This window comes from Balaenoptera musculus, chromosome 8 (assembly GCF_009873245.2).
Source record: "Balaenoptera musculus isolate JJ_BM4_2016_0621 chromosome 8, mBalMus1.pri.v3, whole genome shotgun sequence".
Classification (NCBI taxonomy): Eukaryota; Metazoa; Chordata; class Mammalia; order Artiodactyla; family Balaenopteridae; genus Balaenoptera; species Balaenoptera musculus.
Window position 1 is genome coordinate 86,066,509 of NC_045792.1, and position 24,897 is coordinate 86,091,405.

The 24,897-nt window shown below is 44.9% G+C and overlaps 1 protein-coding gene across 4 annotated transcripts in view; it reads right to left on the reverse strand.

Moving 5' to 3' along the window:
* The window catches only part of PAMR1 (peptidase domain containing associated with muscle regeneration 1), a 175,063-nt gene that overhangs the window by 34,615 nt on the left and 115,551 nt on the right, over positions 1-24,897 (reverse strand). For all 4 annotated transcript variants that reach the window (XM_036861655.1, XM_036861654.1, XM_036861657.1 and 1 more), the window contains 3 exons: positions 19,796-19,972; positions 13,264-13,392; positions 2,703-2,817 (listed from right to left, as the gene is read on the reverse strand). In XM_036861655.1, coding sequence (XP_036717550.1) covers positions 2,703-2,817; positions 13,264-13,392; positions 19,796-19,972 — 421 coding nt within the window. The remainder of the gene's footprint in view (positions 1-2,702; positions 2,818-13,263; positions 13,393-19,795; positions 19,973-24,897) is intronic.

Consider the following 24,897-nt stretch of genomic DNA (forward strand, 5'->3'; position numbering starts at 1 on the left):
ATGCTCTTAAAGGTCTTACTAAAAAAGAAACCCAATCACTGAGTATGCCTAGTGTTTATTTTTCAAAATTTTTATCACAAAATCTTTTGCTAGGGAGTGTAAGTCCTATTAATCATACTTTGTGAAACATGCTGTAGCATGTAAGGATCTGACTTCTCATCCAGATGCCACCACCAACTCACTGTGGGCCTTGAGCAATCACTTCCTTCTCTGGGCTTTGGTATCTTACTCTAAAAAGGGTAGGAGGGGGGACAAGGCCACCACCCAACAGAGATCACAGCTTTTTCTGAAACTGAAACATGAGACATTGCAACTTGTATTTACATTCATTCATTTGTTCACTTATTCAACACATTTGTGGCAGGTCTGCAGTGTGTCAGACGCTGTTCTAGGTGCTGAAAGTACAGCAGTGTCCCAAGTGGACACAGTGCCTGCCCTCATGGAGTTCTGATCTGGGGGACAGACAATAAGCAAGGAAACCAGAAAACAAAGGAATTCCAGAGAATGTTAAGTCCTAAGAAGAAAATAAACCAGGTAAGAGCACAGAGAGTGACTGGGAGGGTAAGCTTTCTACACACATGGTCAAGGAAGACTTCTCTGTAGACGTGACATCTGGGCAGACACTTAAGTGATGAAATGGAGCCAGCCATGTGAAGGTCATGGGGAAGAGCGGTCCAGGCAGGGGAATCTGTAAGCGCAAAGGCCTTAAGGTAGTCATGAGCATATCTGAGGAACTGAAAGAAGTCAGGGATGCTGCAAGGTGGTGTGTACAGGGGAGAGTGGTACGAACTGAGATCAGAGAGGGCAGCAGGAGACATCCTGTATGGTGAGGAGTTCACATTTTATTCCAAGCCTGTGAGGAAGCCACTGGAAGGTTTCAACAACACGACAATAATTTTACTGAGGATTTTAAAGGATCACTCCAGTCACTCTGAAGAGAGGAAATGGCAGAGCTAGCAAGAGCGGAAGCAGGGAAGCCAGTCAGGAGGCCACGAGAGAATCCAGGTGAGACATGGTGGTGGTTTAAAGTAGAATGCTGGCAATAGAGACAGTGTGGACGGACTTGAGATTATTTTACAAGTAAGGAAGTAGATGTTGTGATGACCCGGCTGTGGTAGGTGATGGAAAAGGGGGGCATCAGGGATGACTGCCAGCTTTTGGGCTGAACACTAGGCTTCAGAGTATTTATGTCCTTATTAGTATCCCTGGCCAGCAGGCCCAGGTTTGACTGGCAGGAAAGAAATCTACATATTTCCAATCCTTCCTAGGGCCCTTTCCCGGGCAGGTGATGTGCTTCTCAATCCTTCCACCATTTTGGATTTTTGTTTGGCGGGGTTGGGGGGAGGGGATTTATTTTGTATCCTGTATCTCGGAGAAGCTTTTTAGAGGCCCCTGAGGGGACCCACTGGTCCTGGTCCCTGAGCTGCTGAAAAATTAACATGTGGCATTTAACACCCTTATCCATCCTGCCCTTATCATCCTGCCAGACCCCGCCTGGAGCCCATTCAGCAGAACCCTGTGGCCTCTCACTTGCTCCTTGAATTAACCTTCCTCCAGGAAAGTCCACTTAACAAACCTTACTCCTAACCCCAGGACCCCAGGGAGCAAGAAGACCAGCTACTAAAGGGCAGCTTTGATGAGGAGGATTGAGAAGGGGACCTGATTTGCTGCATCCTTCCAAAGCAGGTATCGTGTTGCCCCTCCTGAAGGACAGAGCACCATCGAGGAGCCGGCTGGCATGTGGTAACCTCCAGGTGCATTGATCCACCCAGAAAATACCTACTGAAAGCCTGTGCCCTAGAAGATTAGAGATTTCCATCACCGCCAACCTCCCACTGGTTAGAAAAGGGAAGAGCTAGGTGGACAATGTCGCTAGATGTCCCAGGGGTGAGTGGGCCACTCTGCTTCCCTAGAGAGGAAGAGCAGAGGTGCTTGCCAGGGGAGAGAAGATACCCTGGCGGCAGGGAGCAGTTCTTTCAACTTTATTTATGCAACAAGAGTCCACCAAGCACCTGTGGTGTGTACCGGGTCCTGTTTCAGGCACCTGGATGCAGCAGTGAGGAGTTCTCACAAAACAGGATGCACTCGTGTTATTTATCTATAGTTACAATAAACCTGGGTCTATACTTTGGACTATGGTATCAATTAGTCACATTTGTGAGGACCCCAAAGCTCCATAAGAAGAATCAGCTTATCTTCCACGCATGTGAAACAATCAGTTTATTGGTTGCAGGGGTGGTGGTTGTCTTCTGAGGACAGCAATGAAAGGAGATGTGATGAGCATAAACCCCAACCTAGAGTGCAAATTCCATAAAGGTTAGACCTGTCCTTATTTCTTCCCTTCCCTCCCATAGAGTCTAGTCCAGTACTGAGTGAACAGGGAGACTTGGTCAAGATCTACAGGCTGGGGGATAGATTGCTCTCGGTGTTCTGCTGTGCTGGTATTAGCCTTGGGTCACCATCACCTGAGTCTCACTGTCCTCGGGCAGTGAATGACAAACATCTAGTTGACCGTAGCTTTACCCAGGCCTTATCCCACAAAATCACTGAGAGGTAAAGGAAAAGATTCTAATATACATTTTCTGCTTTTAAAAATGAAGTTCTGATAATTAGCCCTTGGTCACTAGGATCCAGGACCTTTGGTCCTGTTACTGTGTTCCCTTATAACCTCAGACTCCCTAATTCTGACCCCAGCCCCTTACCTTAGCTGGATGACAAACCCAGGTTTGGCGTGAATGGTCCATTCGCAGTGAGCATTCAGGGGGTAGCTCTCCAACAAAATCTGACCCTTCGGGACTCGTAGAACCTGGCCACATCCTAAGAAGAGAAGATTGGGGCATGGAAATTGGAGTCAACAGGAAAGAGATGGTAAAAGGTCTCAAAGCCGCTGAGCTCATCCCACACCCTTGAGAACAGAATGTAGAAGGATATTTCTATTTCTCAAGCACCTGGCAATGTGCTAGGCAACTGGCAGTGAATTGTTAATTCATTTAATCCACCCAACAGCTTGAGAAGAGAAGTAGTATCATTCCAGTTTTCCAGATGGAAAAATGGATAACCAGAGATTAAATAAATAACTTGTCTAGCTACTAAGTGACAAAGCAGAGATTTAAACCTGTGTCTGAATGTAAAGTCCAAGCCACTCTCTCACCTGCCTCTCCAAGACTGCCACATGCCAGCCTGCTGCTGCCACCTTACCGGGCTCAGAAAGCAGGCCCTCCCCGCAGCTCTACATGGGACACTGTGGCCTTTGTCCAGAGTCTAAATCTGCATAAGACCCTTTGGTCTGTGTTCCCTGCACATTCTCTACCCCACAAATATAACCCCAAAGCAACTCCTTCCTGACCCCCCTCCATCCATTTAGAAAATGTATGTATTAATTTGTTCTATGAGCAACTATGTGATCAACACCTCTCTAATGCACGACACCTGCAGGGGGACATGAACTCCGACCATTTGGACTGGGTTAGTGGTTTTCAATTTTTTTCTACCTCCCAAGCCCTTTTTTTTTTTCAGACAAACTCTTATGAAGACCACCAATTTAATTTTTAAAAATGGATCCAAGAGGGGCTCCTGGTTGAAGCAGAAGCTGGGGCCCCAAGCCCTCCCTCTCACTATCACCTTGGTCTCCTGAGTTACCTCCAAGGAATCCCCAAGATTTGAAAACCACGGCACAGAGTCTCCATTAAATTATATCATATCTTCCAGTGTTAAGCAGAGATGTGTAAGATGCACCTTAGTTTTACAAAAGAGTTTGGGGGAAATGTCTTGAATTGGTGTTATAGGAAAAAAAGTTATCTGGGTCATGTAAATAAACTATATTTTCTACCAGAGTTGGCAAACTATGATCCATGGGCCAAATCCGGCTTCCTGCCTGTTTTTTAAATAAAGTTTTATTGGTACAGAGCCACACCCATTTTTAATGCATTGGCTAAGGTCAGTTTCCAGCTATAATGACAGAGTTGAGTAGTTGCAAAAAGAGACAGTAGAATCCACAGAAATGAAAATATTTACCACCTGCCCCTTTACAGAAAAAGTGTATTTAACTCTGTTCTACACAGAACCCGGTTTGACCTCATAAATTCTGGACATGCGGTTATCTTCAATAACCTCCCCCAAATAAATTCTCATTGCTCAAAAGAAAAATATGAACATCAGTGGATGGTGCCTCACGGCAGGATGTTAGTAATATTTCTACAGTGTTAGGAACACAGCCCAAACTCTGCTTTTGACAAGCTGTGAGGTCTGAAGCTTGTGACTTTTGCAAAACTGACTGCTAGGCAGCATGAGTCATCTCATCATTAGGATGTTTATTGCTGCTGCCCGGCTCCACATGGGAAACATCTTCCACCACTTTCCACGTGGGGCTTTTGTCTGGGTCAGGCCTCCATTCTCTCTCTCTGCAATTCCAACCTCCTCGCATCCATCCTTGTCTCCCAACTTTCCATTCTCCGCATAGCAGCCAAAGCCACCCTTTAAATAAATAAATTAGATCACATTACTCTCTTGACTCGACCCTCCAAAGGCTGGCCACCGTGCCTCACCTTCCCAAAGCACCCGCGGCCCTGCCTCACGGACCGCCCAGCCCTGCCCTCTGCCCGGTTTCTACCACCACCCATCTGCTCCTCATGCAGCTCCAGCCACACGGCCTCCTTTCTGTCCCAGCTCCAAGCCTTGCACCCACTGCTCCCTTAACCTACAAGGTTCATCTTCTTCCACATCTCCTTCCTTTGGGAATTAAGCTCAACAGCTGCTTCTTCAAAGAGGACTTCCTGGACCACCCAGCTAAAATGGACCTTCACGTTTCTACAGTCACTGCCTTTTACTCGATTTTGTTTTCTTCATAACACTCATCACTATCTGAAATTATCGAGCTTATTTGCTTACTCCCTTTGGTAGAGCTGGGACTTCTCTAGCTTGTACACCTAGAACGGAAACTGGCATATAACAGGAGCTCAATAAAGAGCTGTTGAATGAACGAATGATGACATTGTGACAGGCCAGGGACTGGCTAAAAGACTTACACAAATTCTCTTGTTTAATCCTCACAAGAAACCTGGGAGAATGATATTCATCTCCCCAGTCCCCAGACAGGAACACTAAGGATGGGAGAAGTTAGGTGACTTCCCCACAGCTGGATGGCCAGGAAGTCGGAAGACTGCAGACGACTGTTCTAACTGCAGAGCAGTGGTTACGACAGGACTTCAGAGTCCCGCTGTCATCGGTTTGAGTCTCAGCCTTAGCGTCACGGGCTGCGTGGCCTTGGGCAAGTTTCTTCATCTCGCAGAACCTCAGCAGACCTGAGCCAAATGGGAGTAAAACTAGCACCTACTACATACATTTTGTGAGACTCGAATCGGATTACTCACATGGAAAGCAGTTAGCAGAAAACTCAGCAGATGTTAGCTGTTGCTAGTTGGTGGCAGAGCAGGGATTTGAACTTGGATCTGTCCCGTACCAAGGCTGGGTCTCTGCTAGTGCATTAAACTGTCGTAGGGTTTCATGACCCAGCCTTCTCCCACTCCGTTTTGAAGCAGCAGGATTCTTCCACCACCACCCGTCCCCCAAATACACTGAATCTCTGCCCCAGCCCCCAACTTTCGGAAGTGCACGTGCTTTCTTCCTGCATACCTCACACTCCCCACCGCCCCCATCCGCCCATCTGCTGCCCGGCTACGGAAGTGATACATTGGGTGTGAGAGACAAAAAAAGAAACCTTCCTGCACAGTCTCCACCCCTCTGCGATTGGCAACCTCCCAGCCACAAGGTGTTAAATCCCAGCTCCGCAGCAAACCTCCTGCAGGGGCCCCAAGTCAGAATCAGCAGCAGATGCCGCCAGCCTGCTTCTGGTTTCTTCCCTGGAATCAGACAGCAGTGTCACTGCCCTCCCACCCCTCAGGTCCACAGGGAGCTGGTGCCCCTCCCCAGGCAAGTCTTCTTGGCAAGACCACGCGGTCTTTGGCCAGCCCCAGGGTCTCATGCGGCCTCCGGAGGGCCAGGAGCCCCACCCACCCCGGGGGGCTGGCCCCCGGCCACGTGAGATGCAAGACCACTTGTTCCTGGGGCCCAGGGGCCGTCCTTCAGAAGCAGCCAGGATTCCCAGCTACGTGTGACGCCTCGGTCCTTCATGATGTTTTCCTTCTCACTCCAGAGGGGAGGACAGAGTCAGTCCCAAGAGCGGGGACAAGTTCCAAGCAGCCAGAGACAAAGAGGCCACTTCTCAGAAATGTGCTCTGGGGGGAGGGTATTGGGCACCGGGAAAAGGAGAAGGAGCTCTGCTCCCTCCTCACACCAAGCGGCTCCCACCTCCACGTGGGCGTCCGAGTCCGAGGGCCGGGGCGCAGGGCAGACTCACTGCACCCTCTGTCTAGGGCAGAACACTGAACACAGGTGAGCGTCCCCGCCTAGGAAGTACGGCTGGCCAACCAAGCAGGTGGTCCTGAGTCTGAAAGACCAGAGAGGCAATGGCCCAGACGAAGTGCTCTGATTCCCTGACCATGTCTTGCTGCAGGGGAAGAGGGTGTGTGTATGTGTGCGTGTGTGTGTGTGTGCACATGCATGTGTGTGCAGGGAATTTTGCCAGCCAAGCCAGACTGTCCCCTGGGATCTCGAATCCTGGACTCATCTCCAAGGCCGCCCCCTCCCCCATCTTTCCCCATGGCTACAAACCCAGACAAGAGAGAGAGCTGGATAGACTCTGCCTTACAGAGCTGAAAGGAAACCTTCATGAATTTCTAAACTAGAAAGAGAGCTGGAAGGTTCCCAGCAAAAATGAACACCCCCAGCATTCAGACAAGTCTTGTTATCTCCAGCTGGGGGAGCAAGGAGGGAGGGGCAGGAGAGAGACACAACATACTTCCGAGAAGCAGTGTTTTTTTTTTTTTTCTTTAATCTTTCCTCTTGGATGGGGGCGGGGGAAGGAGTAAAGAAAGCATTCTGACCTAAAAAGCCACTTGCACTTTCCTTCCTCCTTCAACTAGCACTCAGGAGGCAGGACTCACAGTGGTTAAGGGGCAGCCTGGAAGCCCGACCAGGTCCTAATCTCAGTTCAGATTTTCCTAGCTGTGTGACCCGAGACAAGTTCTCTAGATTTTCCAAGCCAAGGTTCCCTCATGTGGAAATAAGCATAATAGGAGTACCTACTACCATGTTGTTGTTGTTGATAAATTCTTATTTGTTTGAGGATTAAATGAGATAGATATTGTATGTAAAGCATTTAGCAAAGTGCCTGGTACACAGAAATCCTCAGTAAATGGCAACTAATACTGTCACGTCTCGAGTCTTGTCTGGATCTGAGACACAAATTTGGTACAAGAATCACAGGTGACAGCCCAGGTTCTGACCCACCGCTCCAGGGCTCCTAGGAGCCTCTTTACATCATCGGCTGAAGCCCTAAAGTCTGTAGGCCCAGGAGCTCGGACAGTGATGGCAGCACAAAAGCCTGGATGAGGACATGGGAAGGACCAGGAGCCGGAAGGAAGCTCACACCTTCCATGTGATTTGGTTCATCCTACCCTGACCTGCTAGGTCCTCAGACAGGCACTCGGAGTGAGGACCTCACGGGCCTCTCACATCAAGAGGTGGTTTAGTATAGAGGATGAGAGACTGGGCCCTGGGGCCCAACCTCTGAATTGGCATCTTGGCTTTGCCACTTACCAGCTGCATGACAGCAAGCAGGAATGTTACTCAGCCCCTCTGTGCCTCAATGCCTTTGAGGCTGTATAATTATAAAAGGCTGTTGGGCTTCCCTGGTGGCGCAGTGGTTGAGAGTCTGCCTGCCAATGCAGGGGACACGGGTTCGAGCCCTGGTCTGGGAAGATCCCACATGCCACGGAGCAACTAGGCCCGTGAGCCACAACTACTGAGCCTGCGCGTCTGGAGCCTGTGCTCCGCGACAGGAGAGGCCGCGATGGTGAGAGGCCCACGCACCGCGATGAAGAGTGGCCCCCGCTTGCCGCAACTGGAGAAAGCCCTCGCACAGAAACGAAGACCCAACACAGCCATAAATAAATAAATTTAAAAAAAAAATGCATTGAGTTTGGGGGACATATATCTAATATTAAAAAAAAAAAAAAAAAAAGGCTGTGATGAGGATTAATGAGTTTGTACATGAAGGTACTTAGAACAATAGCTGGTTCAAAATAAGTGCTAAGTGATGGCTTTTGTCAGGGGCTCAGGTCTTCATTAGATGTCCAGGAATGACTTCATGGCTCATCCTGTGATTTGGCCTATAATCCCAACCAACCTGATACTTTATAATGGTGGTTTAAATGTTTGTCTCCTCCATGACACAGTTCTGTGAGAGCAGGGACCTTGTCTGTCTTGCTCACACCTTTGTATGCATCGAGTAGGTGCTTAATTAATTGTTAACTGAATGAATGACTATGCCAGATTAAATCGAACATCTCCCTGCCCAATCAAACCATTTTTGAAGCCCCTCCCCCCATACCAATGGTCCTGAGAAGATAACCTCCTCATGGCCAGTGTATATTCTCTTGTCCCTTGGGAAGTTCTGTTTTATTATTTTTTCCTCTCTGGCCCTACATTGATTTCCTTTGCAACAAAGAAAAAGAAAAAGAGCTCCCTTCAAGGCTCTGGTTTAGTAATAATACCAATAGCAACTACCATTTATTGAGCACTTACTATATACCAGACTCCATATTAAGGAATTTTATAGACAGCACTTCAGTTAACCCTCACAAAAATCCTCTGAGGGGGCATTATTATTTTCCCCATTTTGTAAATGAGGAAACTGAGATTTACAAAGATTGGGTAACTTTGCCCAAAGTCACGGAGGAAGAAGTCACGGGAGAGATTAAAATCCAGGTCCTAATGGTTCCAAGCCCAGCTGTTAACTACCACATAATGCCATCCCCAATTTGTTCCTAATTGGGCATTGTCCCTTTCCTGGAAGTGTCGCGACACAAAAGCCCAGAGGAAGCTGAGCCCGTCTTCAGTAACTCCACCCAGGTGACTCTATGCTCTCCCAGGAGGACGGCTCCTTCAATCAGTAAATCAGTCACACACAGATTTGTGAGCCTTTTCTCTCCCTCCCCCTCTCCCTCCGGCTCTCCCTCCTTCCTTCTTTTCTTCCCTCCTTTCCTCCCTCCCTCTCTCCCTCTCCTCCCTCCTTCTCTCTTCCCTTCCTGTCTCCCTCTCTCCCTCTCTCTCTCTTTCTCATTTGCTCTTGATCATTCCTGGTTATGGCTCAAGGACCAGCCTGATATTCCAGCCCCACAAACATTTTTGGTCACAGCTGATGGTCAGTTCCTCTGCTCCTCTTGCTTATATCTATAATATAACTAAGAAAGAAACCAGGGTTAAGGGCCTATAATCTCTCCCCATAATCCCTCTCTCCATCTAGGTTGCTTTCCTAACCTTCTTACCTCCCCTAGATCCTTTGGGCCGAAGGGTGGCATCACTTCAGTGCTACCTAGAAGTGTGGCATCTGGGTGGCTCTCGGGCCCTCTCACACTCATCTCATTTGGTGGCTTAGGAACTTGGTCTGAAGGCCAAGTTAAATAAACTTCACTCTGGAAGTCAGCAGAGTGGTTCCACTTAAGAACTCAACTTTCCTGTTTAAGAAGCTTTGAAAGGAAGCCTTGATTTTGACTTTAGAGATCAGTGTCTCTCATGGCCAGCACCAGATCACAGTTCCTAAATACCATTCCCCACAAAAGGAACCAGGATTCGTGGAGAAATGGCTGGTTCCAGGACCTGTATGTAAACAATCAAGGTGAACTTGAAACATTTTGGAAGAGGGTGGGGCGGTACGGTGGCCAAGAAGCAAGGAAGTGCTCAGAGAATGATGTGATGAAGTGGTCTTAAAGGGTCTTCGGTGGCCAATTCTGGGACAATTTGAGCATTAAAAAATGATGGTAGTGCTATGAACGTGGAAAAAAAAGAAAATTCATGAATCCATAGTGCAGAAGAAGAGAGAGCAGGCCAAATGTGGGAAAATGATAATAATGGGTAAATCCAGGTAAAGGATGAATGAAGTATTCTTTCAACTTTCTGTGTATTTAAAACTTTTCAAAATAAAAAGTTGGAGAAAGAAGGAATCAGCTTCTTAGCCTGAGTATTCTGAGATTACTAAACCAACATTTCCTCGCCAGGAAGATGTGAAGAAAGTTGTCTCCTGGGCTCAGTGACCTCCAGCCCTTCTCCAATTCTCTTGGTTAATGGAACTTGTCAATGGTTATGAATCAATCAATCACCTAATGGATTTTAAGACTCTAAGTAGTTAGGTTAATACCAACTGTGACAAGCATTGTCAAGGATGGTGAGCAAATAAAGGTGCTACCACGACTGCTCAGTACTGAATGTTCTATAACTCAAATATAAAAGAGGCTGATACTTTCTGGCATTTGCACTCCTCTTTCCTTCTAAGGTTCTATATGGCACTCAGGAAAAAATTCCAGGGCTCTGCAATGGTGCTGAGCAGGAAGCCTTCCTCCTCCAGGATTAAAGGGCCTGAAAGGATCGCTTGGGCGCCATCTACTGGGCAAATGCTTGCACTGCCACCTGGCTCCCACACTGTGCCCCAGCTGTGCACAGACCACCCAAGTGCTCAGCTGCCCCTTAACAGAGGCAGGCAGCATGGTGCCCAGCACTGAGCAGGCATTCAACAAATACTGAAATGAATTACTTCCTCTTATGAATTCCCTTCACATTTATTTAGTGCCAGTATGCGCTGTAGGTGATAAGAACCTAATAACATCCTACTGATGTCTTCTTAGGGTCAAGCCCCGTTTCCACGAATGTACTGTAAACTCACGGAGGGTTCACTGTATTCCCTGGTGACCAGCCCAGTGATCCATAAGAAATGCTTCCTTCGTGTATGTGGCTGTGATCAGATAATATCCATAACTGGGTGAAATGAAGACAGGGATCAGGTAACATACACTATATGGAATGAGGCTTCCAGAACAAACATCACGGAATTGAACAAGCATAACTGAAGCAACACAGAATGAGATAGGAGTATGACCATTACTTTGTTTGTTTCAGAGCATTGACCACACTCTTGTTTTGTGTTTTGTTTTGTTTTTTGTTCTCTCCTCTCTAATTTTCAAGCTCTAAGATGGCAGTGACTACATCTGTCTTGCTCATCGTTGCACCTGGAAGCATCCATTCAAGAAATATTTTTTGAATGGTTATGGGTAGATTTATTCATTAAATTTTTTTTTAATGAATGGGGGCATGTATGCTCCGCTTTGCCTGCCTAGTGGTGATGACCAGTTGCCCTGAGCCAGTTCAGCTGTCCTTGAGAAGGCTTTGATCCTACACATGGACACCATCACTAATCCAACCAATCAGACTCCATACACAGTCAGCTCTTACAATGAGGCTAAACCCAGGACTCAACCAATAGGTACCATTTGGAAAGACACACCTACAGGATTTCTTTGGGCAAATGCAGTCCTTCTGTCTTTGACCTCCTGCATGCAAATATTATTCCCCTTCTCTGCCTTGTCCGCTAAACAAACCCACTTACTCACACAGAGTGTTTAGAGTATTGTTTAGGAAATATTTGTACCCTTCCCCTTGGGATGGAATATACTCTCATACTTGACTGATTTGAGGATTAGCCATGTGACTTCCTTGGAATATGAGTGAACGTGATGTGAGCAGAGGCCTTAAATGTGGCTGTGTGTTTGGCTTGGTCTCTTGTGCTTCTGTGACCCACTATGAGAAGACCGCACCCCAAGTTGTCCCTTTGGTCTGAGTTCTGAACCCTAGAGTTCAACCCAGGCCAACCCAGCTGAAACCAGTTAAACCCCAGCCAACTCACAGACCCAGGATAGAGAAAAATACACATCTGTCCTTTTGAGGTTGTTTGTTACACAGCAAAAACTGACTAATCTATATGAACCCATTATCACCACCACCCCTGAAAGCTTCAACTTAGAAATTCTGTTCTCTGACCACAATACCTCTTCCATCTACATGTTCCATTGCTTTATTATCACTAAGCCTGCTTTTCCATCTCATCGAGACCTCCAGTCCCTATTCCTTTACCAGGTTCTTTTTGGTTTCATGTCCTACCCAACCTGGATCCCTGGACAATCATGTCTCAGCCAACTCTTGGATCAACCTAATGACTGCTTTTATTCATCTCTGCTACCATGCTGCTAGAGAGTATCATCCACCTGTCCTGGCTGCATCACCTACACAGGAGTTCCAGCTTCAACTGGGTCCTCAGCCTTGCTTGGACATGCTTTAAATTATCGCTAGCTGGTGCATTTCCTCATTCATCACGTGGCTGTCCCAAAACTTCAGTACTCTCAAGCCTCAGCTTCCCTTCTACTCTGCTATCATTAGAGATTTCATATCCTGCTTTGCAGAGAAAACAGAGCTATTAGGAAGAACTCACCACTGGGAGGTAGGTGAGTACTGTGGTTGAGAATAAGGGGTCTGAACTCACATAGACTTAGGTATCTTCTTCACCCTTTGCCCTAGACTCTTGCATTTTGCGACAGGTTTGATCAAGCAAAGAACACCAATAGCACTCCATCCTCTATTTCTGCAGACGGGAAATATCGTTCATAGGAGTAAAATTACTTAGACTCTAAGACCATCCTGACTGCTCCTGATTCAAATAGGAAACGTGTAAAATAGGCTTAACGAAATAATGACAGTTTGTACATTGCTCCAGATACTGACTCTCAGTTGCTGCAGAGACGAATCTTAAACTGAGACAGGTTAGATTTCCACTCCATTTTCAAAGGATTATTGACTCAGAGGGGAACCCTAATAAAGATTTTAGTAATTCTTGGAGATCAAGCAGAACCCAGAAAGAATCCCTTTCCTGGGACAAGTGGCATGCTGACAATTTGATGTGGGTTCCAGGAATTTAACTCAGGATTCAAGAAGGCTTCCAATAGAAATTCATATGTTAAATGCACTACAGACTTAGCATTTTTGAAGACTTATTCACTGCTTGCTGACCAATGACAACACGCAATTGCTTCTCAGTGGACATGAGGCATGCTCTGTGCAGAATGCATTGGCTTCATTTCGGAGAGAGGGGAAGATTTAAGAGCAGACAGAAACCTCCCGTGGCCAATTCCAAACAGAAGTCCACAATCCACACCCAACAGATGGAAACACATCTTTGCTTTTTACAGTCTTACCTAGAAAGCCCTCTGACCACCAACTTTCCAGAACTCAGAGTCCAACAAGATAAACCTTAGTCCATGGCAAAGCTGAGACTTTAAAGGAGCACACGCTAGAGACGGAGCTATGTCAGGGTCTACTCACGCATGCAGTCTCCTCCGTACCAGCCCGCGTGGCACTCTGCACAGTAGATGCCCTTCACGTAGAAGTCGTCCAGAGTACCCCCCCACGAGCCGTTTCGGCACGTCTTGCAGTTTTCAAAGATGGTACAACCTGAAATTTTTCCAAGCAGAAGGGTGTTAGATTAAGCACATGCAGGTTCTGATCGGCTGCACGAGAGAGAAACTATGGACCTTCCCAGGACCTTGTCTCAACTAAGGGCATCTGGACCTAGAAAGGTGCCAAAGCCCTTAGGAAAAAATGCTCATTCCTAGGAAGACGCTAGAGGCACCAGAATTCAGACTGAGGAGTTTAGGAGGGTGGGCTGAACCATCTTCCTAGTTAATGGCTGACGGCTTTTTTTTTTTTTAATTCCATTTCTGGTCATAATTATGAACTTTAAGTTTCAATAAAACACAATGCTATTTAAAATTATTTTGTAATCGCTATGTTTTATAAAGCAAATAACATTGATGAAAATACCTCCAAATTTAAGACTAATTGACAGCAAATGCCTATTACTATATGAAAACCAAATCTAAATTACACTGTTGTTTGTACTGAAGGAAAACCCTCTTGCTGGTTGTAAATTTTTCACGTTTTACAAGGGTGCCATATCTCACGTAACATCAGTAACCTGAAAAGTACTATGAGATATCAAAAATATTTAGTAATAAGCTTCCAGACTGATTGCACATTTTGGTTCGAATGCATTAGTTTTTAAAAAGCCTACATGGAGATAATTCACATACCATAAAATTCCCTCTTTTAAAGTGTACAATTCAGTGGGTTCTAACATACCCCAGAGTTGCATAACCATCACTATTCTCTAACTTTAGAACATTTCATCACCTTCCCCACAAAAGACCCCATACTCATTAGCAGTCACTCCCCATTCGCCAATCCCCACCCTTGGCCCTAATCCCTGGCAACCAGTAATCTACCAGTCATTTCATATGAATGGAATCATACAATATATGGCCTTTTGTGTCTGGCTTGTTTCATTTGTGGCTGACGTTTTAATGCAAAATGAAATAACCTGTAGTAAAAGGTAGAATCCATCAATACAGGGTATTTCTTCTCTTTATAAAAATATTACATGTTTATTATGGAATATTTAGAAAATTCAGACAAGCAAAAAGAATTCAATTAAAAACACCAAAAATTCCATCACCCAGAGAAAATGATCAGTAATTCCCTCTCTATACATGAACACATTTTTTAAAAATTAGGCTTATACTATATACTGTACATTCTGTTTTTAATGACTTACCTTTTAATTTAATAATAGATAGTAACCATCTTCCCATTCCATTAAATATTCTTCTGTGGCATATACTTCTATAACCAGAGTGTGCCGTCAGAAACAACCTTAATGCCTAATAATGGGCTCACCCTGGAAGGTGTCAGGCTCCCCCCCACCAGCAGGCCACACCAGAGAGGGTTGAGCAGACCCTAGTCAAGGGTTATTTTTAAAACATGGTCTCCTGAGGGGTGGGGGACCGTGAGGAAACATAGAGATAATCCAATCCCACTTATTAAAACGGAGCGCTAAGTTCTGGCGCCTCCACTGTCCAGCTGTGTGTCCCTGAGCAAATTGCTTAAGCTCTCTGTACCTCAATGTCGTCATCTGTAAACCCAGGGTTAAAAACTGTGCCTACCTCATAAAGCTGTTTTAGAAATTAAATTCACACATGTAAAGGGCCTGGCACATAGCAAGTACCCCCAAAACATGAACTATTATTATTATTCTGCATTCCCATACCTCCTCTTGGCTTATCCCCACCATAACATATAGCATGCTCAGTTTTAACTGCCTACTGTCTGTTTTCCTGTACAGACTGAAGTCAGCGACTGCACCATGTTCAACCATATATCCACCCCCACTTAATACAGTATCTGGCACATAATAAGTGTTCCAGAAATATTATTATTTGAGATCTGAGCGAATAAATAAATGGATAGATGGATGGTTGAATGGATGAATAATCCAGGCTTCTGAACTGTCCAAGATAACCAGCATTTCCTTGAGCTAATAGCATACTTTTTTGCTTTTGGCTAAAATTAGGTTTTCATTGGCCTGTAGTGTATACATGCAGTGTACATATGTGTGATTTCTGTAGGACAGAGACTTGTAGCTCTCTCTCTGCACACCATCCTGACTTTGCTTCCCTCTCCCAGTGTCTCTTCCGACCAGAAAAGAATTGCTAATATGATTCATCAAATTTCATATGGCCCATAACTGGGTCCCAAGGGTCCTTTAAAAGACCGCTTTAAAAGATGGTCTTTTAAAGGCCATCTTCGCCCATGTGCCACATTCCCGTTCGATTTCCTACCCACTGTGCCACCAAGGAGGCCAATGGACTCAGAGTCCGCCCTCTACACCCCTGCCAACTCTCAGCACAGTAACATCCGGACCATTAGGTGCAAGCCACAAAAACCAGCCAGGTGATTAAGATGAACAAGTCTGTGTTAAAAAGACGCTAAGTCGCTCACGGTATTGCCAGAAGGGTTAGAGGACCGAGGTCCAAGCTACACAGCCTAGAAACACACTAAAATACACAGCCGCCTTGCTCCACTGAGGGCCCCAGTGCCGTTGGGCACTGCTGGACGTCAGCACTGCCATCCCCACCACCACGCCCCTGGGCATCGATCCTCGTGCAATTACTGCCATCACAAGAGAAAGAATCGCTGTCCAGCATAATGATAGAAGTGATAGAAATTCTTAAACCAGGCTGAGATCCCATTTCGCACCTTTGAGACTGACAAAATTCCAAAACAACACATTCTGTCGCAAGACTTCGGGAAAACGGTACTCTCATGTACGGCTGCTGTGAATGCCAAATGCATGGAGGAGAATCTGGCAAAGGCTGGCAAAATGACATATGCACTTCCCTTTGATGCAGCAATTCTTCTTCCAGGAATCTACCCCAAAGATATGCTGCAAAAATACTAGCTGATGTATGCCTGAGGCTATTCACTATAGTAGTATTTATAACAGCAAAAAGCTAGAAATAACCCAGATACTCATGAACTATGGTAATCCACATGATGCAGTTATATGCAACTGTAAAAAGAAAGGGAAAAAAAACAACCAGCCTTATTACTGTCAGTGAGTGATCTCCTGCATATATTGTTAAGACAAAAAAGCAAGGCAGTTAGCAGTGTTTATGGCATGCTGTCTTTTGTGCAAGAAGGGGAAAGATACAGAAATGCACACACATATTTGCTTGTATTGTCAAATATAGAAAACAGATAGAAACAATAAACCTAACTACACATCAAGTAGTGTAGATGGTATAACACCACAGACAAGTAGATGGTATAACACCACAGACAAAAGAACTACATCAATTGGCTTTAAAACATAGTATTTTGACTCTATATACTTAGTGAGATATATTCTAAGGTGAATAAAAACCACTATCATCAGTGGTCTTATTACTAATACCAATGGTGCTGTTGTTGTTTTTACAATTATAAGATAAAGCAAGTAAGTGATTAGGTTAATATTATCAGGAAACAGGATTTTCACCATGAGAGAAAAGACATACAAATATAAAATCAAAGAAGTTAATTAACAACCTTGGAATATTACATTTGAACTTGAGTAGCAGCAAAAATTCATTTTAAAAAATACATGTTTCCCAGCTCCGTCCACTTAAAAAAACATACAAACAAAACCTTGTAACAATGACAGTCCAATAGCAAGGAACACCTCAAGTGACCAGATCGTGGTCTCAGACCAAAGTTCCTTTGAGAAGTGGCTGATTCCAGATCTGGGGCAGAAAATATACAAGAAGAGGCTAAAATATCTTGTCATGCGAGAAATCAAGAAGTCTTCAAAAACAGTGTGGTCACGTCAGAAGAACACAGAAAGACATAAAGGGGCACCCAGTGTTATAATATGGGATGTGTGCATTAAAATAAATAATGACTGAAATGGATTAAATCACATAAATAAATAAAAATGCCTGAGTTCATAATGACACACACACACAGAGAAACCTCTTTGATCACCAGTAGGGACTGCTAGGACACCAATTCACTATTTTTGAAAATCTTTTTTTTTTTAAAAAGCCTTTCTCTAGCCTTTCCTTTCAGGGCAACCAGATGGTTGATATGGGACAGTTCTTCACTACTCAGTTTGAAAGATCCTTCCTAGCACCATTCAACGTGGTAATATTGGGTGTCTCCTGTATGATGTAATAAGATGTTGGGTGCAGGCATGGCAGACGTTGATGCCCTTCTATATGATGCAGTAGGAAGCACACAGCACTGTCTATGAAGGTCTCTTATTTATTCCACGACCTCATGCCAGCTCATTAAACCAAAGGCCCACCCTCATAACAACAGTAATCGCTAAGCTTTGGAAAATATTGAAAATTGTTCAAAGACTTCAGCATCCCTGCCAAGGACCCCTAGTCAGGAGACCCTGGCTTAGCTCTCAAAATTTCCTTAGAAGATTTGGAGGCACTACTCAACTATTTCCCTACAAACCATTCTCACCATCAGGGAATTGGAACAGTGGGTTTCTTTTCTGGATCAAATGTGCAAAGGTTAGGGGCTTCCCTGGTGGCGCAGTGGTTGAGAATCTGCCTGCTAATGCAGGGGACACGGGTTCCAGCCCTGGTCTGGGAAGATCCCACATGCCACGGAGCAACTAGGCCCGTGAGCCACAATTACTGAGCCTGCGCGTCTGGAGCCTGTGCTCCGCAACAAGAGAGGCCGCGATAGTGAGAGGCCCGCGCACCGCGATGAAGAGTGGCCCCCGCTTGCCGCAACTAGAGAAGGCCCTCGCACAGCAACGAAGACCCAACACAGCCATAAATAAATAAATAAATATTTTTAAAAAAAAATGTGCAAAGGTTATACTGAGGTCACTTCTATTTTAAAGCTAAGCCTTACTCTCTGCCGAGAAGGAAGATGGTTTAGATGTAACACCTGTGTACTTGAGCCCTGTTTTCTCTCTTCTTCTGTAGCTTTCCTCAAAAGAAAGTTCCTGGTAATAATGAGCATCATTCTCTGTGTTTGTAAAATAAGGGGAGAGGAAGAAATGAGAGAAGTTCCCAAGGCACATTTTTGACATCCTTTTAGTCTTCAGTCTGAGGAAAGTGTATTTGAAATTCTCTAGCTCCTCCTTTTGATCAGGCCTGGAAGAGAAAAGGTCAGATGCCCCTGGAAAAAGTCAGATTTACAAGGCAGCAGATATGAAAGCACCAAGAAAACATTCAGTGAGTCGCTAATCACGCTGGAAATACCTTAAGAGAGAAGCTCAGTGTCCACACTGATCTTCACTTCAGTGAAGAAGGACAATCACTGCTCCCTCTATGGTGGGGGCCGGGGAATTGGGGGTTTGGGAGAAGGCAGGTCTAGCCTGATGTAAAGGCAAAGGAATAGGCACCGTGACCTGGGAAGGTCCCATCTCACCCTAGGATGCTCTCGTATTACTGCGACCGCCTCCCAGATGTCCAACTCAGGGCCAGAGCACCATCCTCGACTTCTGCTCTGCCCTTCCCTTCCCCACCCTACCAATCCCAAATTGCCGTCAACTCCGCTCTCTAATCTCTCTCAAATCCCTCCACCTCTCTCCATCCATAGGGCTTCTGTTCATCAAGGTCTCCATTATTCCTCCCCTGCCTCCAGTTGTGGCCTTCTCCCAATCCTTTCTCCATACTGCATTTGAAGAGAAAATCAGCTTTTACCTTTGTAATGAAAAGATCTCCAATGTTACCAAATATCTTCAGGATCTAGCCTAAACATCATAGTACAGCCTCCAAAGCCCTTTGTCCTGGAGCCCCCCTGTTCTCTCCTTCAGATTGTTCTCTCAGTCTTTGGTCTGTCTATCTCTTTCCATGTTTCTCATCACACACACACACACACACACATGCACACACACACACATACCCCTCCAGGCAGACTGAGCTACTTGCAATTCCCTAAACTCCATGCTTTCTCTTGCCACAGGGCCTTATCACATGCTATTCTCTATGGCCTGACCTCTCGGCTGGCTCCCCTTCATGCTTTTCAGTTTGCTGCCTCCATCTTCAGCACACATATCACCTCCTCTAATAAGTCATCCTCCCACATCCCCATCCAGGCTCCCATGGTACCCATGCTTCTCTATCACAGCACCTACCATGCTGCATTACAGCCGCCTGTTTACTCCTCCATCTCCCCCACTAAGCTGCAAGCTCTGGAAATGCCAGGAATGTGTCTTTTTAAAAATCACTGTATTCCCACTACCTGTCATGGTATAAAGGAGCTGCTCAGTCTATTTGTTAAATGAATGACTAAGTAGATAAATCTACAGCTTTATAAGTTTAACACTGAAAAGGGTACTAACTCCTCCAATTCCTTTGCCTGTAGTTAGAGTGGGTCGAATTATGCCACTTTTAATCATCAAGGCATCGTAGCCTCCTGATGTCTACCTGTCAGAATTCAAGTGTTCGGCGTGCTCCTATTACTGACCTCAGAAAACATGAAGGCAACCTGGGGTCTCCCATTGCACACTCACCTGGGTGAATCAGGCAGGAGTCACATTCATTCTCCTCGTTCCTGCAGCAAGGGATGGTATAGCCCACCACTTCTTTCTTTCCAGGGCAGGCACATGTAACCTGATCGTACTCACAGCACTCCCGACACATGATGTTCCACTCAGCTCCGGGGCAGTCCTCATTAATGACTGTGTACTCTGAGACAGAAGCCAGAAGGTGAGATGGAGAGCCTGGCAGGAACAGGTAAGACCCACAAGTACCTTACCGCTAAGAAGCAACCTTGCCCTACAAACGTGTCACTCTGCCTGAAGGACGTTCAAAACCATCCACTGGGGCACAGATGAAATTTGTTAAAACTGCTATTCATTTTTATTTTCTAATCAAAAAAAGAAATCATGTTTTATCAATATATAATCTAAGTGGATTGACACACATACACATAAATAACTTATACACAAGCATACATTTCCTGAGTGTCTGTGCTCATTTCTGTTTTTGCTGGGGTACATCAGGCCAAGGCTTACAGCTACACAGTTTGTGCACTGCGCCAATTCCAGAAGGAACCATTAGACTGCACAACTGTACAGTACAGCCCAGGCACTTGGGCCAATCAGGAAAGTTTGGTGACCACTCTCTAGACTAGGTCTATCAAGTGCAAGGCTGAATGCCAAGCAGGAACCACATCATTTCCTCCAAACTTGGCTCCTCGATTTTGCAACATGCCATTTTCATGGTATCTTCAAAGCTAAAACCAACAGAAAAGACAAAAGCCATCTTAATTAGTATGTTTGGGAGAATTTCAACGTTCTACAAGAGTGAACTCATTGGCAGAACTTCATTCAGTCCCTAAAAACAACTGAGCATTCTTTCCCATGAGAAAAAAAGTATTCCTTTCTGGGTGGAATTTCTTTCTTTCTGTCTTTTTTAAAATATACCTTAGGTAATGAAAAAGAAAAATCATTTGGCAAAAACTATAAGAGGAATCAGTCGGAGGCTGCCCAGAGGAATCCAGGCTAAGAAACAGACCTAGCTTTGATTTGCTCTTCTTCCTGCCCCAACTGTCTATTCCTAAAAATTTTGCACAAAGATGACGATTGAAGCAGAAATAGGTCAGATATTTGAGGAAGAAAGTGAATCTGGCTTCCCTGTGAAGGCTTCCCTAAAAACCCCAGGGAGGGATACCCAACATGCCTTGCAGGCCCATATAAACCAACCCGAATATCTGTGGTGGCTTTTAACCTCTTGAATTTCATAGTTTAGTTTTCTGTTTTCCTCCCCTAAATTTGGAAGTCTGACAGAGAACCGATCATTCTTAATTTGCCAAGTAGAGCAATTTAAAGAAACGCTCACCATCTTCTCTCAGCCTTCTGTCATAAGAACATTCTAGCATCATAGAAAGGAACCACTTGCATAATAAGGGACAGTTCCTTAGGTTGAATACATGTAGTTTTATGAAAAAATTCCTCTTTTCTTTTCTACAAACACTGGTGGGGCAGCAGAGATCCTCACACTGGCATTTGGGAACAACCAGCACAGACCACCATGATATTGTCACTACTGAGATTTTGTTTCCCGTTCTATTCTGTGAGCCCTTCCAGGACACACACCAGGACTTACTTAGCTGAGCTTCTCATGTTTCTAATTTGGCTGGATGAAGCGAATAACTTCTAAAATCTAGAAGAGAGGACTTCCCTGGTGGTGCAGTGGTTAAGAATCCGCCTGCCAATGCAGGGGACACGGGTTTGATCCCTGGTCTGGGAAGATCCCACATGCCGCAGAGCAACTAAGCCCGTGCGCCACAACTACTGAGCCTGCGCTCTAGAGCCCGCGAGCCAGAACTACTGAGCCCACACGCCAGAACTACGGAAGCGCGCGCACCTAGAGCCCGTGCTCCGCAACAAGAGAGGCCACCGCAATGAGAAGCCCGTGCACCGCAACGAAGAGTAGCCCCCGCTCGCAGCAACTAGAGAAAGCCTGCACGCAGCAACAGACCCAACACAGCCAAAAACAAATAAATAAATTTATTTTTTTAAAAAATCTAGAAGAGAACTTAATGGTTAAAAGTAAAAGAAAGTAGAAGAAAACATAGGAGTAAATCTCCATGATCTTAGATTTGTTATGATCTTGGATTCTTAGATATGACACCAAGAACGACAAAAGAAAAACAGGTAAATTGGATTCATCAAAATTAAAAACTTTTGTGCAACAAAGGAAAGTCAAAGGACAACCTACAAAATGGGGGGAAATTTTGCAAATCATATGTCTGGTAAGGATTTAATATCCAGAATATATAAACGACCCTTACAACTCAACCACAAAAAGACAAACAACCCAATTTTAAAAAGGGCAAATGACATGAACTGACATTTCTCCAAAGAAGATATACAAACGGTCAATAAACACATGAAAAGATGCTCAGCATCACAAGTCATTAGGGAATTGAAAATCAAAGCCACAACAAGATAACACCTTACACACATTAGGATGGCTATAATCCAAAAAAAGAAAAAAAAAAAAAAAGGAAAATAACAAGCGTTGACAAAGATATAGAGAAACTGGAGCCCTTGTATATTGCTCATGGGAATGTAAAATGATGCAGCTTCTGTAGAAACCAGTTTGGCAGTTCCTTCAAAAGCTAAACATTGAATTATTGTATGACCCAGCAATTCTACTCCCAGGCATATACCCCAAAAATCAAAAACAGAAACTCAAACAGATACTTGTATACCAGTGCTCACTGCAGCATTATTCACAGCAGCCAAAAGGTAGAAACAACCCAAATGTCCATCAAGAGATGAGTGAATAAGTAAAACATGGTATAAGCATAAAATATTATTCTGAATGTGGAATATTATTCCACCATGAAAAAGAACGAGATGCTGATACAAATTACAATATGGATGAACCTTGCAAACATGCTAAGTAAAAGAAGTCAAGAAGCCAGACACAGAAGGACAAATATTGTGTCACTGAACTGTATACTTAAAATGGCTAATGTAGAAAATTTTATGTTATTTTTATCATATTTTTTTATTATTAAAAAATTAGGACGAGGGAAAAAAGTGTTTAAAGGCTTAAGCATTGGAGTCAGACAGACCTGGGTTTGGAATCCCACCTTTGCCACTTACTGGGTATATGACCTTGGCTAAGTTACTTTACTCACTCAGTCTCAGTTTATCATCCAATGAAATGAGTACATTTTATCTAACTCAGAAGCCAGCTGAAAGGACTAGATAAGATTATGTATATAAAGAGCTTAACACAGTGCCCAGTATATAATGAACATTCGATAACTAGTAGCTTAAGAAGAAAAACACTATTGACATCCATATTTCTCAAGGATCTAAGTTTTTGAATGTACCACATATCAACTCCTTACATAAAATGCTCATGTTGGGACTTTCCTGGTGGCGCAGTGGTTAAGACTCCACACTCCCAATGCAGGGGGCCTGGGTTCGATCCCTGGTCAGGGAATTAGATCCCACATGCACACTGCAACTAAGAGTGCGCATGCCACAACCAAGGAGCCAGCAAGCTGTAACTAAGGAGCCCGCGAGCCGCAACTAAGGAGCCTGCCTGACAAAACTAAGACCTGGTGCAACCAAATAAATAAAAAATAAATAAATTAATTAAATGCTTAGGTTGTTTCCCCACTGCATTTGGAGCAAACCCTAAGTGCTCTGCTATGGCCCCCAAGGCCTTTGAGAGCTGCTCTCTCCTGAGCCCTGCAACCTTTCCTTGGCCACTATTTCCCACCTTTTATTTCTCAAAACCATCAAGGTCTTGCTCATCCCAGGGTCTTCACATTTGCTTTCCCCACTGCCTCTGTCAAAACATTGGGCCTTAGTGTATATGACACGTGTTCAGAACGGTCCTCACTGACTTTCTCATCTGAAGTTTGTGCCTCTGCCCTTCCTTCCATAGTAGTCTCTATCACAGCACCCCAGTTGTTTCCTTTCATGGCCCTTACCACAATTTATAATCCCTTTCTATGTTTCCATTTACTTGCATATCATCTGTCTCCCTTACGTGACCATAAGCTGGTAGGAACAACACCTAACTTGTTCACCGCAGCTAGGGAAGGACCTGGAATGCAAGAGGTGCTGGATAAATACTTGTTGAATGAAACAGCCTCCACTCTAGAGCTACCCTCCCTTCAACAGTCAAATATTTCCATCCAGTGGTCCAGCTCGGAGCTATGAGCCAGGAGAGCTGGCTCTGCCCCATAATTTGCTGATATCAGAACCGGGGCACTTTCCCTCCCATGGTGAAGGGTCTAGAACAGTTAGTCCAGGTTACCCAACTTGGGTCTCAATTCCTTGGCGCCAGCCCCTGCCTTGTCCAGCTGTATGATTTCTCCACTCTCTGAACATCTAATATGCCTGCGGGGTGTGGCTCATGTCTTACCTCTCCCCCTGCCCACCTGAGGGCAAGCACTCCATCCTTCTAGGTTTTCTAAGAATTTACAAGTACTAATGACTCCTGGGGGACACTGACAGAATAAACGTTGTTTGCAGCTTTTATAAGCCTTGTAATAAAATATGGGAGGCCAAGTAAGGTCTGCTCTACTCCCATAGAGGGCAAAGCCTGTTTTCCCTAAGCAGCTGGTTAGTCCACGTCTGGCCCAGCCATGGAATACTGCGGGCCTCCCTTTACCTGGGAAATTAATTCCCTAAAATGCCTTCAATGGCATTTCTCTTTACTTCAATGAGCAAGCCCACCTCTGCCCTCCCTAACGCATTACAATAATTTTATAGGTAAGGTCCAGAGTATCGTATCATCTTAGCCAAAGGGAATGATCCCAGGGAAACCCATTTCTATCCTGTCTGCCAAGTCAGCCAGCTGGCCCCTTTCCAAGGACTCTGTGTGGTAGCCCCAAAGATGTCCATATCCTAAACTCCAGGATCCATGAAAATGTTACCTTACAGGACAAAAGGAATTTTACAGATGTGACTAATTTAAGGATCCTGAAATGGGTAGAGAATGCTGGCTTGTCCAGGTGGGACCAATGTAATCCCAAGGATCCTTATAAGAGGGAGGCAGGAGGGTCAGAGTCAGAAACAGAGGTGTGAGGACAGAAGCATTGGACAGACAGGAGTGATGTGTTTTCAAGATGGAAGAA